The 17957-nt window shown below is 42.6% G+C and overlaps 1 protein-coding gene and 1 long non-coding RNA gene across 2 annotated transcripts; one reads left to right on the top strand and one right to left on the bottom strand.

Moving 5' to 3' along the window:
- The first annotated feature begins 7103 nt into the window (after positions 1-7103).
- On the top strand, positions 7104-13821 carry LOC104909536 (short-chain dehydrogenase/reductase family 9C member 7-like). Its single transcript, XM_031552332.1, has 4 exons — positions 7104-7191; positions 7574-7702; positions 9697-9827; positions 12612-13821. The coding sequence occupies exons 2-4, from the start codon at positions 7678-7680 to the stop codon at positions 12957-12959; spliced, it is 504 nt and encodes a 167-aa protein (XP_031408192.1). The 5' UTR covers positions 7104-7191; positions 7574-7677; the 3' UTR covers positions 12960-13821.
- A 367-nt stretch (positions 13822-14188) lies between these two features.
- On the bottom strand, positions 14189-17938 carry LOC109365851. Its single transcript, XR_002111631.1, has 3 exons — positions 17776-17938; positions 17262-17336; positions 14189-15274 (listed from the first exon to the last, which is right to left on the bottom strand). It is a non-coding gene; the product is annotated as an uncharacterized LOC109365851 (long non-coding RNA).
- Positions 17939-17957: the final 19 nt, after the last annotated feature.

The following is a 17957-nucleotide window of genomic DNA, read 5'->3' as shown; positions in this document are numbered from 1 at the left end:
GCGGGCGGGGCTGCCCGAGCGCTGCGAGGGAGCGCGGCTATTAGCGGTGCTAACTGCAGTTACTACCAGCTGTAATGACAACGGTTTGCGTTAAAAAACCGGTGCCCCTTGTGAAGCGGTACACAAACCGGAGACCGTAGCCCCGAACGATACCGAAGCACGCACACGTGGGCGGGAGGTGGGTGCGCGTCCCTTGTGCGGCAGCTGAGGACACCGCCGGCGGCAGGGCTGCCCCGGGAAACCCTCTGCAGGTGTTTGCAGACAGAGCTGGGAACCAAAGGGGCATGCACAGGAGGCAGCGAGGAAGGGAGAGATTTCTGTTTTGTGAAAGAGGGAATAAAGAAATGCGGAGGGCAGCTGCTGTGCCTGTCGCTTCTCAGTGCAAGTTGGGATTTGATAAGCTAGTTCACAGAAGGGTCACTTAGAAGGAAATCTGGCAACAGTACACCCTATAGGGAGCACGCTCCAGAGAGAATGGACAGAGTCTACATGGCACAGTAATTGTAAGCAGCATAAATCCCAGTTCATCACCTCAGAAGCTTGACGGTGTGTGCAGAAGGGCCACGTTTACATTGTTTCATAGTTAGGGCTGCCGGGCAGAAAGAGCCAGCCTACTGCTGAGGGGTGCAGGTGGCTCAGCACGCACACCCCCAACTCAAACGATTCCCTCAATTACAGACCAGCGGTTCCTGCTCATAGCAGAGAGTAAAGCATGCAGAAATAGCTTCACATACGAGGCCTCTGTCTGCCTCATTCATTAGCACCTTGGGAAGGGGACAAAGTGAGAAGTGAAGTAAGAAAAAGCCTCAATGCTGCTCATTAAGTCCATGTATTTATGGTTGATCTTGACCTTATCTGATTAAGAGGCAGAGCCCTCCTCTCTCAGGCTCGTTCCCAAGCTGCAGGCACATCACAGATGGCCCACAAAAGCTCTTACAGGCCAGATGGGGCACAAAGACTGGGTCACCTGAAACTCTGGGTTACAGATAAGTTAATTTATCTTGTAATTCTGGTGGTTCATGCGGCGGTTGTGTTTGTGCAAGCATGCAGACCCTTGAGTCCACAGCTCAGCATGAACTTGCTGGTTACCCCTGCTGCTTGTAGGCATGTGGACATGCCTTCAGATCAAGGCAGATCTCACCACTTCTTGCAGAAGGGGACACTTGAGCACAGCTGGTGTTGAAATGCAGGTACTGTGCGCCCGCTGCGTACTCAGAGAGGGTTTTTCAGTCAGGCCCTTAGGCCCAAAATGCAGCACTGGGCATGTATACACAAAGCACAGAATTCGTGAAATATTTTCTGTTGCTTTTGGGCTGCAGCAGCATGAGGATTGTGTTGTAAAGGCAGAAAAGAAAATGTAATTTCATAGAAGCAGATAGAACACATGCCATTTGGGAAAACTCCCAATTATCAAGTAATCTTCCTACATTTGTTAAACAAGAAGGAGCAAAGGAGCTGTTTTAATAGCTAGTGTTAATAGAGCGAATGCCACAAGTTGTCTTCATAATTTATAAAATACAATTATAAAATATTTTTATCTCAAATGTAATGAAACTATGAGGACACTCTACTTATATAGAGTCTTCATGCAAAATGTTTCAGAAGGAGTGTTCCTTCTTGGCACCTCTAAAAATAGATATATGGTAGTTTATAAAAGTAGTTTCAGTGTAACAGTTCAACTCAAGGTTAACTCTTAGGTGAACCATTTTATTTGATAAAGACAATAATTTATTTACATTCGGGCCAAAGATTGTTTCTAATGTGGATTGTTTTTTTTTTTTCACTGCAAAGAGAACTCTGAACCATTTCATTTATATTCTGAAATTACCTAGAAGGAGAGAAAAATGTGTGGCTGTGAACACTTCACCTGCTGCCCAGTGGTTCCCAAAGGGTGAGCAGCAAAGGGTGTGCCTTAATGTCCCACTGGAGAAGGAACTCTGCAGTGAGTTTTCCCTAGTGGATCATGGAGCATCTAGGGCCTGCAGCATGAGACTAACCATGATGAAAATCAAGTATGTGTCAGCTATTTGCAGGAAGAAGAACAAAGAGTAGATGGTGAGTCCAGTAGACTGTCTTAAATAGGCATTCGTCAGCAAGAAAATCTGCTTTTTGTTTTTGCACAAACTGTACAAACTGATGCAGAAATGCAGTGAGTGGTGCTGAAGGTAAATCAGTGTGATTTACAACAACAACGGTGAAATCTAAATTAGCTTATTTTAAAAGCTATGAAAGCATTCACCTTTAAAACAGCTACTGGAAGTCCTCTGTATATCTTCTAGTTTGTAAATCCTGCTGAACTCTGCTGCCTCTGCCTTCCCCAGCCTGGGGTAATTCTACTCAAAGAATCCCTGTAGAAACTGAGAGAGAAGCTTTTGTCCCCAGAGTCACTAGGATTTGTTTAGGGACTGTTGCCTCTCTTTTCTTTACTACAGTCAGTCCCATTCAAGTAAAAAAGATTTTAAATATGTCACATTGGCAGGCTAGGATCTAAGTTTAGATCACTAAAATACTCCTGTATCATTCAAAAATGCTCAGAAAGGAATAACGTCATCTACCTCTAGGTTTAATGCAATCCATTTCCAACTAAAACTTTAGAAGATGTATCAAAACAGTGAGAAAGTTAAACAGTTTGCTGGTTTGCTAACTCTCCCAGTACCTACAGAAACATCAGTATTTTGGGGATTTTCTTCTTTTTAAAACCTGATTTCTCATCCTTTTCTATTCTGAGTAGATGCCATTGTGGAAGAGAAGGATATTCGTTTAGGTCCTACCTCTCACTACTAGCTTATCATATACTGTCCTCCACAAATTAAGATTTCCTGTTCGTAGAGTCCTTGCAGTATGTCCCTAGTTCAGTGCCATAGTTCAGCCCAGACATCATACACAAATGGACTTATTCTCACAATGAAGACAACCACAACATAACATTTGGGGGAATGGATGGTGACTCTAGAAGGTACGACTCTGAAACTCAGGACTCTCAGTTGACCTGTTACAACAGACACCCTACATTTCCCTCAAGCAGACTGGTTTGCTCCGTCTCTGCATTTTTCAGTAGGAAATTGGCATCACATTCTACTCCATTTGGCTAGTTTCCTTTAGTATTGGGATCATTCATGAAAGAGCCTGCCATTTTTTCAGAGTCCCAATTTAAATAAGAAACTCCAAAGATCAGTGAAATCAAAAATACACATTTGAGTTTTGAAAATTTGGTTGAATTTAGATATCTTCTCTGTGCGGGTGCTTCCATAGACATGTGAACACAGACAGAAATGTGTGTTTTATAAACATACAGCTTGACTGACTTGAACAAGAAGAAAACTTCAGTAAGAGTTTCTGGAAAGAATATCAGGTATCTCTTGAGTCTAAATACAGACTTTGGATACGTGCTTTTTGGCCAGCATGCTTTGAAACAGTAATTATCTGGGACGTTATTTGAGAGCCAGTGTCCTCCTGAAAGCCTCACTAATCTTAAGTTAGGTTTCCTAAAGTGATTCTTTACATCCTCTGCTATCTCTCTTAATCTTTGTCCTCAGAATCCATTTTCTTAATCAGAGATCAGTGAAGATCTCTTTCTGCTTGCCAGTTTATTTCTCTCCTGTCTGCTGTAGTACAGTCTCACACTCCTCTTCCTAAACTATGCCCCAAACTGAGTTCTGTTACGACAGTCTGAGCGGTTTTTGTCTCCAGATCAGCTCCTTTTATTTTGACATGTCTGTGCATGGACACTCTGAGGCAATGTGATGTCTCTTTCCTTCAGCTGTTTTGTTTAATGTCATTTGTGCCCTGTCCTTCTAGGAAGCAGCGAACTGACTGGCTCTAGGTATCAGAGATTCACATCAAGTTCTACCAAGGACCATGCCATTGACATTCTGACCAGAAGTCTTTCAACATAGCACAGATCTTCCCAGGGCTTTTTATGGCCACTATGTTTCTGTATCGCAGACAGCCCCTGGATTTTCCCCAGGAATTCTGTTGTTGAGCATGGGAAGTACTCCCGCATCTGGCTAGTTTTGTAATCATGTCTGATTCTGTGCTGAAAACTGCCACCTGGGATCCCTTCCCTCTGTAGGATCCAGCAAATTGTTATTTGCATGTGACATGCTGTACTTGGGAAACCCTATACAGAATCAGACACCCAGGGAACAGGCGAGAGGAGCCCAGCCATTGGTGTCACTGGAGGGTTCTTGGAGACTTCTTTCCTAGGACTGTATTTCTCAGGTTCCCTGAGCTGCATTTGTACAAAGCAAATGTACAAAATATTTTGTGTGAGGATTACTGCATTAATTCTTACTTCACGTGTTTCAGGAAAGGAAGATGAAAGCTGATTCCAGCAACCTGATTGCAAAGCTATTGCTTTTCATAAGGTAGTCATTGCTTTGAAAGAAAGTGGTGTGTGGCTATAACAAACTGCTCGTTATTCGGGTAGCATTTGGCAAATTGATTCAACCAAAAGAAGTGGCAAGAAGATTTGCAGAATACTTCAGAAATTTTCCCATTTGGAGATGTCAGAATGTTCTGCTGACCAACAGTATGTTTCACTTGAGGGCAAATAAAATACTTTGAGCTGACTCTGAGCAAAGTCTCTTCTTATATTTTAGTCAATCTTTTCCTCAAAAGAGTCTGTTTCAGTTTAACTCAAGCAATTATTTTTTCCCCTTGACTTTGATCTGGCCACTGAAAAGCAAGAAGGAGCTATTATTCTAGAAACTCTCCGTGTTTGTACACATGGGCTAGCCTTACCACAAACCACCTTGGGTCTTTGAGTGCAGAAGGAAAAGCTGGCAAGCAGTTAAAGAGAAAACCTTTACCTTGCAAATTAAATTCTGTATTTCATAGTCCAGAGAAAGAAAATGAATCGCTTAAAGTCCAACGGCTGTATTTCTGAAGACCTCATGAATTCTGGGGTATGTAGAGCAAGTGTTCTTGCAGTGCTTTGCAGGATGTAGTGGCAAAAGCAAAATGACATTTTTGTTTCAGTTAGAAAAGATCAAGGAACAGCTTTGGCAGTGATATCAGACTTCACTTTGGCTTGTGCTTCTTTAAAAATAAACCTGAGTAGAGAGACCTGCACCCTAACCAGATGGAGTATCCAGCTACTCAGTCCATCTGCAGATCACATCACATGCAAGTAGACAAATGTTGACAATTAGCTCTTAGAGGACTCTAATCCAGTGAAACATTCCACAGGGAAGCCAGTCCCATGGGGTTAGTTCCATTTAAGAAAGGGAAATCAAGCCACAGAATGATGGAATGATCTGGGACAACAGAGCAGCAGCAGGGAAAAGAAGGATATGCGGGATGCTAAATTCGAGGGGCTGATTTTTTGGTCCATTTCCTCTCCTCTGTCCTACCAACATCTGGGGCAATGCCAAAGAAGGGAATGCAAAGGACAGGCACAATGAGTAAGACAGAAGACAGTCTGTATCTATGATCATGAGAGAGGTCCAGTGTCAAGGCCTGCTGTGTTATAGACTCCTACATGATGGCCTATTCACTTTGGAGGACAGAATTATTTAAGTTCCATGTGGTAAATGACTGATTTTGAGTGCTTTGCTCTGCAAATGAGACATTCACTGAAATAACTTAGTTTCTTTAAGCACCAAGTTGCATTATGTAGCAAAATAGTGCATATATATTAGGAATGCTTACAGAGCTCTGCTTTCCAAAGTAATTCTAAAAATTGTCTGTTTCAGCTTTAACTTCTTCTGTGAATGAAATCCTGTATTAGCAGTTCCTGGCAGAGCAGTGGGAGGACCAAAATACAATGAAACCATCACAGTAGCTTTGCTGGGGAAGTTCACAAAGAAAAGAACGAAAGGGTTTCTGCAGCACTTTCACCGGGGTAATCAAAGGTCCCATCTTTTCCAGCATGGGTACAGGAGGCATCACACATCCCCTCTCTGTCCAGGGGATAGAAGAAGCACTGTTACCCACTTGCCAGAAACCTACACCTGGAGATCATGCAGAAGGCATCAGAATACAATGATTTACCTCAAACAGACATATATAACATCTCTTAAAAATACATCAGCAGAACTAGCAAGGCCAGCAGAAACAAGCTGCAAGCTTAGTTATTTATTAGTCCACTCCGAGTACTTCTTAATTACACCCTTGGTCACCCTTGAGATACTCTAAGTTAGGGTCTGAGAACAGAAACAGCAATGCCTACACTTACTGCTTTACCATACATCTGTAGACAAGTGCTCTGTAGGCTAGAACAAGTCAGCGTGGTTTCATCAGCATTTAGTCAGCATGTCAGCTCTAATCTGCGAGCACGGCCACACTTCAGCAAAAAGCATGTCCAACAACCAAGATTCTGAGCGCTGCACAATGCTTGCATGAAATGTTCTGTGGCTTTGGGCTAAAGGGCTTGGTGTAGTTATGTCAGAACAAGCTCTGCTGCCTGTAGAGATCTGCTTGTAAATGCGGAAATCTTACTGCATTTTAGGGGGCTGGGCTTCTACAGCGAGTCCCATTGTTAGGTGGGAATAGAGCTGGCCAAGGCTAAGAAATCCAGAAAACACCGTAGCCACAGACCTTACTGGGCTGCTTTACCCAGTGCTGTGCCTGTGTACCCAGCTGTGTCTGATTTCAGAAGGAACTGAAGCTCAAAATCCTGAAAAAAACATAGGCTCCTAAATTAGTCAGGCTCTTTGAAAATATTACCCCTTAGCCTTTAGACTGCTTAATGTAATTTTCACAAAGCTGCTCATTGCACACAGTGGGATTCAAGTAATTAAAATATCATGATACACTGCATTGGCAGTAATAAGTAGTCTCCCAGATCGTGTTATTCATAAATAACTTAAGGAGACTATAAAGTGAGTGATTATTAAATAGCACTGAGACTTACATTGTCCAGATAGTGGGCAAAATTACATCCCTTCATTAAACAAAACATTCCCACATTTATAAGCGAAAGACAAAAAGATAATGCAACTGAAAAGTTGTTATTCAGCTCACTAGTGTTGTTTGGTTGCCACGGGGTGTTTTTTTCCAGCAAAACATGCTTGCTAAGGTATTTCTCTCCTTTAGGTTTTTGGGGGCTTGTGAACAATGCAGGAATTTCAACATTTGGTGAGACGGGGTGGCTGTCAATGGAGAAATATGAGAAGTTTGCGGATGTGAATCTTCTTGGGAGCATCAGGACAACCCTGGCTTTTCTTCCTCTGATAAGGAAATACAAGGGTAATGCTAATCCACCGTTATTTGAAGTTGTAGAATAATTAGATTACTATAATCAGGGTAATGTAGCAGCTATAAAAGAAGCCTTAATTGTCTTTCACTGAACTGAAATGACAGCTTCCTTCTGTTTGGCCTGAATGATCCTAAGAAGATGGTGAAATCCTAAGAGGAAAAGAACCCTTAAAGATTCTGTCTTTGGAATACATAAGGAAAAAAACAAACCAAAACAAAAACTGTTTACAAACAATGAATTATCTCAGTATTTGGCTGAAAATAGAGTAAAAAAATGCTTACGGTAGGTTATGGAGCCCAGGCAACATTTTGTAAGCACTGACAATCAGGAGACAAAGATCCAGTAAACTCCTGTTTAACTTCTTTTATGCAGGCTTTACTGTTTTACTGTGTGGCATTTAGGAGAGGAAGAGTAATCATATAGAGGTGAACTAGAGACATCCAGCTTCCAGTTCCAGGCCCGACAAGATCCTCTCTATGACTTTGGACAGAGAAACCCCACGTATGTGAAACAGTGCCATACAGAGATGCATGGTATCAAATGGGATAAATGCTGTAGCATGAACCTCCATATGCATGCACTTTGCCCTTGCTTCTGATGAGAAATGGCTTGAATAGCTCTCTGCAACATTGCAGAATGTCTCAATTGCTTTGCAGTTTGTTCCTTCTCCATCTGCATCTGGGAAACAAAGACACTCTTTTCCTCTCTCCTCGCTTTGCTGAGCTTGTCTATTTCAATTGTAAGCTCTTTAAGGCAAGGATTCCCTCTACTGTGTGTGTACAGCATCAAGCATGGTAGGGCTAGCTCTTGTATGGAATCCCCAGATATCACCGTTACACAAAAAGCTGGTAAGATAAAAGCATCCTCTTTTTTCCTACTTTGCTTCTTTATGCTTGGTTGCCTTTGACTGATTTTTTGATGGAAGAAAAAAGCAACTTTTAAATACTGCAAGCTGGAAGTTTTTGTAAGAGAATGTGTTATTGCATATACAGTGAGAAACTGCAAATGTCTTACATTGCCATTATATAAGGAGAGATTGATTTCTTTCCTTGATGTCCTGTATACTGCTAAAACTCTATGCTGCTCTAAAGCTTCACGGTAACTCCCAACATTCTCTTAGGAAAACTGGGTTTCAGTTACCTCAGGCAAAGAGAGAATTTGAACAGTGTGTCCCCCATTCCGGGTGCATGCTCCAAATTGCTTAGTTAATGGACCAAGGAGGGAAAGGTTATCCTACCGTCACTTACACAGAGCCTGTGTCCCAGTGGAAGAGGCTTACTGCCATTTCAGAATGAGCAACCTGTCCAAGAAGAGCTTCAAGATTATTAATACTTGTAAAGGAGGATATTTCCCTTCAGACAAGTACTGAGCATCTAATTCTGAGAGGAACAACATAACTTTTCCTGATGGCGAGGCCAGCTGACGTAGCATCTTCATCAGCAAGCTGGTAGTCATTCTGTCATTACTGGATATGAGACTTAGCCCAGACACTGACTGTAAGAAAGCAGGGGACATAATCCAGAATGACAGATTTCACTGCATTCCCATGATACCCTTTTGATAGCCCAAAAGCCTGTACCATTTGGTCAGATCTGGTGCCCAGATGTTCTCTGCATCTGTGGCAGCAACAGGGATGGTACTCTGTTTTCTAAATTGCTATGAGGACATTCTCTCTCTCACCTCTGATATGAATATATATTTACACATACATGTACCACATACACACATTTGTTACTATACGATGTGACTGTCTGGTGGATGCTGACAAATAAACAGTGGAATGAGACAACAGCCCAAAGCCTCAAATCAGAACTCTGTGCATTTGATGTATGCCTGCCTGCACTTGGTGAGAGTGACAAAAGGAAAGGAAGGCAGCACAGATCATGGAAATCACAGCTGTGTAAGATTGCACACATTTTGTCAAGTCACCTTTCTCTGGTAAAGTTTGTCCCTGTACGATCTGATTAGGGGTTTATATGCACACTTTTAAGCTAGAACTCAGTGCAGAGACGTCATTAGCACAGAATAAATGGTATTAGTAGTCACATAGCCATAAATGATATTTGTAGTCACCTAGTCACCAAAAGGAAAATCATTCACTTCACTCCTCTGTATCCTCCTATTATTAGCATAGCCTTTTATTACTATTTTTCAGTCTAAAGATCTTAAGGGAATGCTTTGCTTCCATCTTTTTTCATCTGTTACCTGAGTCAAACGGAATAAGCAGCACATTGGGAATCTGTCATCCTCTGTCTGGTCCAGAGTGTGTCACTAGATGGAAGGAAGCTGCTTGCATGATGGTACCTGCTTTACAGAGCTGAGTGCACAGTTTTGCTGGGACCACAAATTTACACAGCACAGCTTTTACATGTTGCACTGTAAAACAACATCATACTAAATAGTACCTTACTTGCAATTCAGCAGGCTTGGGCAATCAATTCTATTTTAAAGATCAAGAGTGACAAGTTTTGATATTTGCGCTGTTTTCTTTTCAGGACGCATTGTTTTCATGTCCAGCATCATTGCCTATTTTACTCTGGGAAATGGCATTTATTCTATGACCAAGGCGGCTATTGAAAAATTCTGTGATGCTCTAAGACTGGAAATGAAGAAGTTTGGCGTCCAGGTAAGTGATGTAATAAATAGCTGCTCTGTGAAAGTTCCTGCTATTTCAAACACTGTTTTTTGTGTGAGAAAGAGAGAAAATTCACTCCTGAAACTTCCTCCAGAGCTGAAATGCATCGTTTAGAGGAAAGGAAGTAAGTAGCTTCTACGAAAAGTACAGGACAATGGTGTGGGGGGTGGCCAAGGCAACCAGAACAGGCAAATGGTAAATACTGTCTAATCTTATGCAAAGCAAGCTGCATACATCCATACAAAAGGGATGGCAATAAAAGCTGCTCCCCTGAAGCCATAGATACAGCTTCCCCCTGGAAAGTGGTTCCTCTGTGGCTAATCAGTGGGCTGGAAATAACAGTAGGCAGCAGAGCTGGGTGGTGGTTGCAGCCCTTAGAAGATCTGGGGTAGCATGCCATCTCTGTGACAGTGCTGCAACTTGCACCCTTTCTTCACATCCTCTATAGTGAAAAAACTTTCTGAGACAGGCTTGCCTAAACAGTGCCATGCTTTTAACAATAACTTTTAACAGTACAAAGCAATGGAAACTTTCACAGGCTTGCTTGCAAAAGCAAAGAGCCCAGGTCTGAGAGCTGTGCATCAAAAATGAAGGCTTGTCACCTACCAGAGCTTTTCTCTCCCTTCTCTCACATAAATGCTGAAAAGCTCCTCCCTATATCTGGGAATAGCTACTCCGCAAGAGGCAGTATTCATGCAGAGTAATTTTTTATGCTTTTGACCTAAGAGAAGCTGTAAGAGTGCTCTTAGTGCTGTACCTAAGCAACACTGATGGTCAGACCTGAAGTTTAGATCATGGAGTAGTTTCACAGGGCTTTTTCCTTGGAGTCACTCTACTCTTCTGAATCACTGAAAGCATTCCCTAGAGAGTTTACGTTGGCGTACTCTTTTACATACACAGACTTGGAACATTGTTCATAAGGTTCCTGTTAAAGAAATTACAGCTATGCTTCTATCAGCTGCCCCTCTTGGATAAATATAAAATGCAAGTGATTTCACACATCCTAATGCCACACAGCATGATGAGGATTTGAACTGATTAGCTGAGGATAATCTCAAATGGATGGAAGAGCTTAGTTTAACAGGTTAACTGCTCTAGTGGCTCTAGGATTTTTGCTGTTCCCCCACCCCTGGAATAACCTCAGCACACAATATAGTAGATCAGGCTGACAAACACTTCCAGAGTATCTATGAGAATTATTTCTCTGTTTCTCACTGCATGCATGGTGCTGGTTGGCCTTTGCCTCAGAATCTACCCTGCAGGGAGCCTGCAGAAGATAAGCTTCCTCTTCTCAGTGCTCCTCTCTCCTGCTCTGCTGCTCCCTTTTTGCTTTCAGGAGGTAACCTTGCCCAGAGGTGGCAAGGAACAGATGGCGCCATGGTTCTGTCCCATTGAACTCTGTCCAGGCAAGCTGGCTACCTACAGGAAACAAAGTGTGCGTCTTCCACTTAGAAAGAAGGCTAAGAAAATGAGGGAAGGGAAAAAAAAAGAAAAAAGAAAAAGCTTAATATCTCCTAGCCAACTTCAATAGCTGCAAGACATGAAGTTTTGAACACCCTTTCTTTAAAATATATGTGGGAATTTTACTATTGACATTACTTTGGCTAATAGTAAGCAATTGGAAGAGTCTAAAGCAAGGGTTCTGAAAGATGCCCTGTGGCAAACCTGCCAAAGGCAGCATGAGACATTCCCAGATACGCAGTCTGACTTGGGGCAGTGGGGAGGCTACCTGCACCCCTTCCTGTGGCTTGCTACAGCCTCAGCAGCAGACTGCAGAGCACTGGTGGCTGTGCAGGCTGAGAGGCTGGCATGTGGCAGTGCTGCTGCACCAATGGTAGCCCCTGGCAGATGAGCTGGATGGCAGATTGGGGGCATTAGGGTTACAAATTAACACGGATTTCCAAAGAATGTTTGTCAGATCCTCAAGTCTTTCATATGGCTCAGCACCATTTTTCTTCACCTTGTGTTAAGAGTCTTTAGAAATCAGGTCAGTTAAATGCCATGGAGTTTTGAGTGCTGTACATCTACAGACAGTTTTAACAAGCCAGCTGCTAGCTGAGGTATTCCAGAAAAAGCATGCACATTGGAAGTGCTAAGCTTGCTCTGAAGTTCCCCAGAAGTCAGCAGAACAGCAAAATAATGCATGCAAAGAAAACAGGCTGAGCAGCAAAGAGTTTGTACACTTTGAATTTAAATCTGTGTGTACAGAAATCTGGAAATTTTTAAATCAGTGAGAGCTCCAGAGTAGCACCTCTGGCCTTTTCTGTACTTGTATCGATATACCCATTTCTTTTTATTATCCCCTACTTGGGGAAAATGGCGTTTCTTTCGCCAGGAATTGCTCATTTCCTTCTGTCCCAAATGGACAAAAAATCACCAACTGCAAGATTTGCCACTGAGAGAAAAATTGCAAGCATTCCACTTCGGAGACATCAAAGTTATACCGAAATTATTTGCCTCATAACTGTCAAAACATTGACACCACTAAGCATTCTATGCAAAGCAAGGATGCACTACTGCATTCAGTGAAGGCATGAACACGTAACAATCAGAGTGAAGTGAGGAAGTCAGAATAAAGCACCTCTGCGATGGCAAATGTTTCATGGGAATACACGTGATTTCAGTAAAGTTTTCAAGGTTGAAATTTCCACAAAGCAGCATTTTCTGGAAGAAATCTGTTCGCAAAGAGCTTTGTATCTGTTTTACTGCATGTGGTATTTAACTGAATTCAGAATGACTGACTGCACTTTGATAAGCTTCACATCTTGCTTTCAGGTCTGTATTATTCAGCCGGGAAATTATGCACGATCTACAAAAATTCAGCCACCAGTCAGTGCCGAAGAGATCTGGAATGAACTCAGCGAAGAGGAAAAGGCAGTTTACAATAAGGAGTATGTTCAGGAGCGGGCAGACTTTTTCAACAACATTCTCAGCAAAGGAAGCACAAATGGCAATGAGGTTGTAGATGCTATGGTAGATGCTCTCATGTCTCCTGCACCCAAGGCACGTTACATGGTAGCAAAGCTTAAGGAAAAAGCACTGGTGTTTGTATGTGCTTTATTCCCAACTGTTGTGATGGATTCTGTTTTGTCTTATGCACTGAGTAAAGTAAAACTTGCATAGCTGACTTTGATACTGTTCATTGACTCGGCAGTTTGTTAAACTGTCAAAGCAAGGGCTCCATGTAGTGTCCCCGGAAACTGTATGATGACATCAATTAGCTGACAGAAATTTTGGAGGGTATCCCTACTCAGAACTATCACTTGTTTACAGAGGAATACATCATACATTTGTCCAGCAACTGTATTTCTCTCATGGAAAAAGATAGGGCCACTCATGCTGCTCTAGGTATTGCCTAGAAAATTTAATGCAGCTTTTCCTAATGCAGTACCAAATTGCGGCGTTGCAGACGTGACAGAGACGAAATGGAGCATATCCTAAAGGGCAACTCCATATCTGAAATCATTATGACAGAGGTGAAAACATCTTATTTGTAGGAGCCTGAATAGTAATTTATTAGAGGTGATGGGAAGAGGTTAATGGAAAAGTTAGGCATGACTAACAGACTTTGAAATACTTTGAATGGAGATAAGTGGCTTCAGAAAGTTAGGAAGAGCTATGTGAGTAACAAAGTTGTGTTTGTACCAATGGAAACAGTAGCTTGGGTAACTACAGCTCAGTACTTTTTCTGGTATTATGGATAAATGTATAACAAAGCATATGTGTATGGACAATGAAAAATAAGTAGCACATTTCATTTATAACTGAATATTAAATTCTAATAAACTCTATTTATCTAATGTCTGGATTAATCTGTGCATTAACCCAAAATGTAGTCAGAGAGCTGAGACCAAGGCAGTAGGTATCAGTATGCATGCAGTAGCAACTCTTAGCTTAAAAGAACATATTAAGTGTGAAGTTCTGTTTTTGCTACTATTATAGGAATTAAGGTCTGATTGAAAAAAATAAATATCTATTAGCATGAACAGGAAAACCTTGGTAGCCTGCCTACTTCTATGACAGAAATTGAGCACACTGGCTTCATTAGCATTTGCCTACTACCTGCTGTGGAAAAGATTTCTGATTTAGACATTCAGTTTTAAATGTGATTTGGTTGTGGTGTGGCTCAGAATTCTCTACCTACAGGAGCAAAGATCACAGAATTATTGGGACCAGATAAGGTAGATACAGGGCAGCAGCATGAAGCATTAGCCTCCCCTGTGCCAGGTCTCCCATATCAAACCAAAGATTTTTGTGTAATAGTCAGATTTTTGGTCTGAACCATAAATTGCAAGTTGTACCTGGGAAGTCTTTCCTAATGGTTTTGATTAATTACTGAAAAAATTCTCTCTTTCATAGTAGGTAGTTTGCTGTCTGAGTCAAGAGCATGGTGGAGATGAGCAAACAGACTGACTGCTGCAGGTCCTCTCCCAGTAGCACTCAGTGGTAGAACAGCCATCTTGCTGTACCTTTTCTAAACTGTGGAACATTCCATTTCTGTTCCCAAATGCTCAGCTTGTCCCTGCAGGAGGCACTGGTAAGAGGACAAGCCAGGACTCCCAGCCGGGCCTGTCAGCAGCAAGATTACCAGATGGCTATCATCCGCTTTCCTCATTTAACCACAACTGAGCAAGGCCAAGCAAGGAAACAGAAATGAGGTTTATTCCACTGAACCAACTGATTTTCTGTATAGGAATTCCCCCTGCATGACCCTAGGGATTTCAGCAGCCTCACACTGCTTTGGAACAGGGGTTTCATGCTCTTAAACATTCTTTGTGCAGATTACCCTTCGTTACAGTAAGCAGCACTGAACTCAACAAACAGCTTTGAAATCCAGATGTTTCTCCATCAGGCTCAGAATGCACACAACTCTCCAGTCTCTGCCTCAATAATTTTGCTTTCCATTTAATGTTCACCTTCTATTTGCCTTCCTAAAAGCTGCAGAAATACCTCAGTGTTGCTGAGGGATAGCACCTTCAGAAGAGTTGTCTCCCAGTGACAGACGACATAAGTATTTCCAAATGCAAATTCCTTTTATTTGCTGTGAATGTGGTGAAGCATGTGATCAGTATTTCATTAGCTTCATGTAACATCAGATGAGCAACACTCATTTATTTCTTTGTCTTGCCAACAAAGAACTTGCACCACGTATACCTCACATAGAGTACAGCAACAGGCTGAATGAGAACAGATGAGACAAGTGAAAGCAGTTTATATTTTCACTGCTGCCTAACCCGTCAGTGTGAAAGCTAACTGAAAAAGAGCTACAAAAAGATTATCTTTGTTCCCCCTAGCTTTTTAATATTATGATCTGAAGATAAAGAACTAATCAAGAGAGAATCAGAGCTTCACTTATTGACAGGCCTGACAAACTCCCACTGAAAATCATCAGGAATTCTCTCATTACATTACATGGGCTTCACAGCGTAGCATTAGACCTAAAAAAAATCAGAGGGAATGACTTCAGAGACCCAAGGCTTAATAGAAAAGAGACTCTCACAAGAAACGGTGATGAAAGGGGTGCAGCATTCCTTTTTTGCACGGACTTATAGGTTGTAGAACCTTCAGGATTAGTTAACAGAGGCTTTTAGTGAACAAATACTGCCAACTAAGTCTGTGACAAAGTCTGAGGACATCCAGAGTAGTCCACTCCACTCAAATTCCTACCCACCTAATCTCACCTGACTGTAGAAACCCAGCAATCCTGCTGGCCCGTGCAGTACCTGAGGAACACATAATGGGAAGTGGGCAACTTCCAGGCTGCTCCACTATCCCTTTTGATACTTTGCCACTGTTGGGTGAGGAATGCCTCCTGCTTACCTAGTTACTGCAGGGCTTTCTTACTAAACACTTCCATAAATTATTTCATGGTCTTTCTCTTTTATGCAAGGGCTTATTTCTAAGAGCGCATATTAATCAGCAGAATGAACAAACATTATTTTTGACAGTAAATGATTATAGAAAGTGCATGAAGAAAAGACAAAAAATAAGCTAAATCTAAAGTTTAGTGAGTTGTGCACTTATCTGAGTAGTATTAGTAGCTACACACAATGTCATCAAGGAAAGAAAAGAGAAGGGAGCCTGGGAAACATCTTCCCCAGAAAAGCACTGCTCTTTCCAGAATTAGACTTGTTGCCTAACTTGAGCAGTGCAGTTTGAAAAAGGCCCCCGTGACAAACTGCTCTGGTGGGCAGCAGAGCTGTCACTCCACAGTCGCTATCACTGTGCCTGTGCTCATCAGCATCAGTTATGCATGTGCCTTGTGGACACCGCACAGCACTGCAGTGCAATGGGCCAGGCTGGGAGTTTTACTGGAACTTAGCAATATTAACACCCTGGTTTGCTGCCCTGGTGTGACTGCATGCTCTCTCAGTGCAATTCTCAGCTGGCTAGAACAGTCCAGACAACCTTCCAAATTAGCCAAACATTTGTGTCATGCTGACAAATCTGAATGACTTTTGGGCATAATGCACTATGCTGCAGTTATCTTTTGCAGTAGTGTCAGAATCTTGAGAGATGAGAAACAGTAATAATTACTCATGCAGTAAAAGGCCAAAACCATGCAGCTCCCAGGCATGCCTTCCTGCTGAAGTCAGGTTATCAGCAAGCCCAGCTCCGCTGCTGTGAGCACGATCCCAGTGCCAACAAGCATGAGAGCCCTTGCAGAGAGCAGCCTTCCTCCAGAGGCCATTTGCCCTTGTGCTTCCACACTGACAGTTAAATGCCAGCACAACACTAAGCCAGAAAGTTCTATGGAGGATGACAGCTATATTATTCCACTTGTTCTGTACAGGGGCTATGTAGCTCTGTCAGTCTGGCACATTCTAGTACCAAACAAAACTGCATAGTCTTTATATTTCAACTGCTTTGAAGCAGCTATTCAGCACTGAAATCTCTTCATGTGTAATTAGACTGCTTTGGAGCTATAAAGTGATCACGTCAGTAATGGAGGCTTTACCCATCACGATGAGGCATGTATCTTGTAGGACTGATTGAGGTTAATGTTTATGAGAGAGAAACAAGGGGAAAACATGCATGCTCTTCAGTAACAAATGTTCTTTGGAATAGTCCTGGTTAGGAGTTAATTTACTACACATTATCTCATGGCTAACATGGTGGGTAAAACCTCTCTGCTATGACCTGCACAGATTGCATTCATCCATGTTACCGTGAAGGTACCTCGGAGACTGTCCCCACACAGTAGTGCTGTACCTATTTAGATCTTGCATCACATTGGGCCTAGAGACAATATAATCTCCATAGAAAACAATCAACAAAGGCAGCAACGTGCAAGAGCAATAATTCAGCCAACTCACACTACATGGCACTAGCATGAAATAGCTACTGTGCAAGCAGCACTCCTTACAAGGAAAATAATGAAATGCTCTGTGCTAAGAAGTACCTCTATCTATTTCTGTGACTCACCACACAGTCTTGTGCCGAGGATCGCCTGCACTTGTGTTCTGTTGGATGCGTATCCAGCTGTGTACCACCACTCTCCTGACAAAACATATGTCATATCAGACATTGAGTTTGACCTTGAACCTCCTAATTCTAGAGGTCATTTCTGCAAAGAGCTCAACAGCCTGTCCTGGCTAGGCATGCAGCCGGGCCCAACAACAGGATGCAGGGCCAGGTGGCCAGTGGCACTTGAAGGTTGAAATTAGGTGGAATCATAGAGGCATTAAGGTTGGAAAAGCCCACTGGCTGAGACCACTAGCCCACCCCCACCAAGCCCACTAACCATGTCCCTCAGTGCCACATCCACACCGCTCTGGAGCATCCCCAGGGACACTGAAGGCACTGAAGGCAAAGTATGGAGGATGCACAGTCATCTTGGAAGAAGACAGCAGCAGTTGGGGCCCCCGCTGCAGCTCCCTCAAACAGCACTGTGCTCTGCTCCTTGTTTGTTAGTGCTATTTTCCCTGTGGATACATACGTTTCTTCCTCCCATCAGATCTACTGGCAGTTAGGCTTCAATTCGAGCCTAACGTACATCGCGCTGCCACCCAAACGCTCTGGGATCTGCTATCGCGCTGTTTTCTCCATATCTCTACACTTCAGTCAATGCCTCCTCCCGCCATCCCCCGCCCAGGCTCCGCGGTTCCTCACCTGGCCGCC

This window comes from Meleagris gallopavo, chromosome 2 (assembly GCF_000146605.3).
Source record: "Meleagris gallopavo isolate NT-WF06-2002-E0010 breed Aviagen turkey brand Nicholas breeding stock chromosome 2, Turkey_5.1, whole genome shotgun sequence".
Classification (NCBI taxonomy): Eukaryota; Metazoa; Chordata; class Aves; order Galliformes; family Phasianidae; genus Meleagris; species Meleagris gallopavo.
Note: the sequence above shows the minus strand (reverse complement) of the source record. Positions and strands in the feature narration are given on the sequence as shown.

Excerpts from the sequence above, each read along its gene's own strand:
- LOC104909536 (XM_031552332.1), top strand. The coding sequence starts at position 7,678 with ATGACTTTGGACAGAGAAACCCCAC. Across the intron at positions 7,703-9,696 it reads TTTGGACAGAGAAACCCCAC|GACGCATTGTTTTCATGTCC; the intron begins GTATGTGAAACA and ends TTTTCTTTTCAG. Across the intron at positions 9,828-12,611 it reads TGAAGAAGTTTGGCGTCCAG|GTCTGTATTATTCAGCCGGG; the intron begins GTAAGTGATGTA and ends TCTTGCTTTCAG.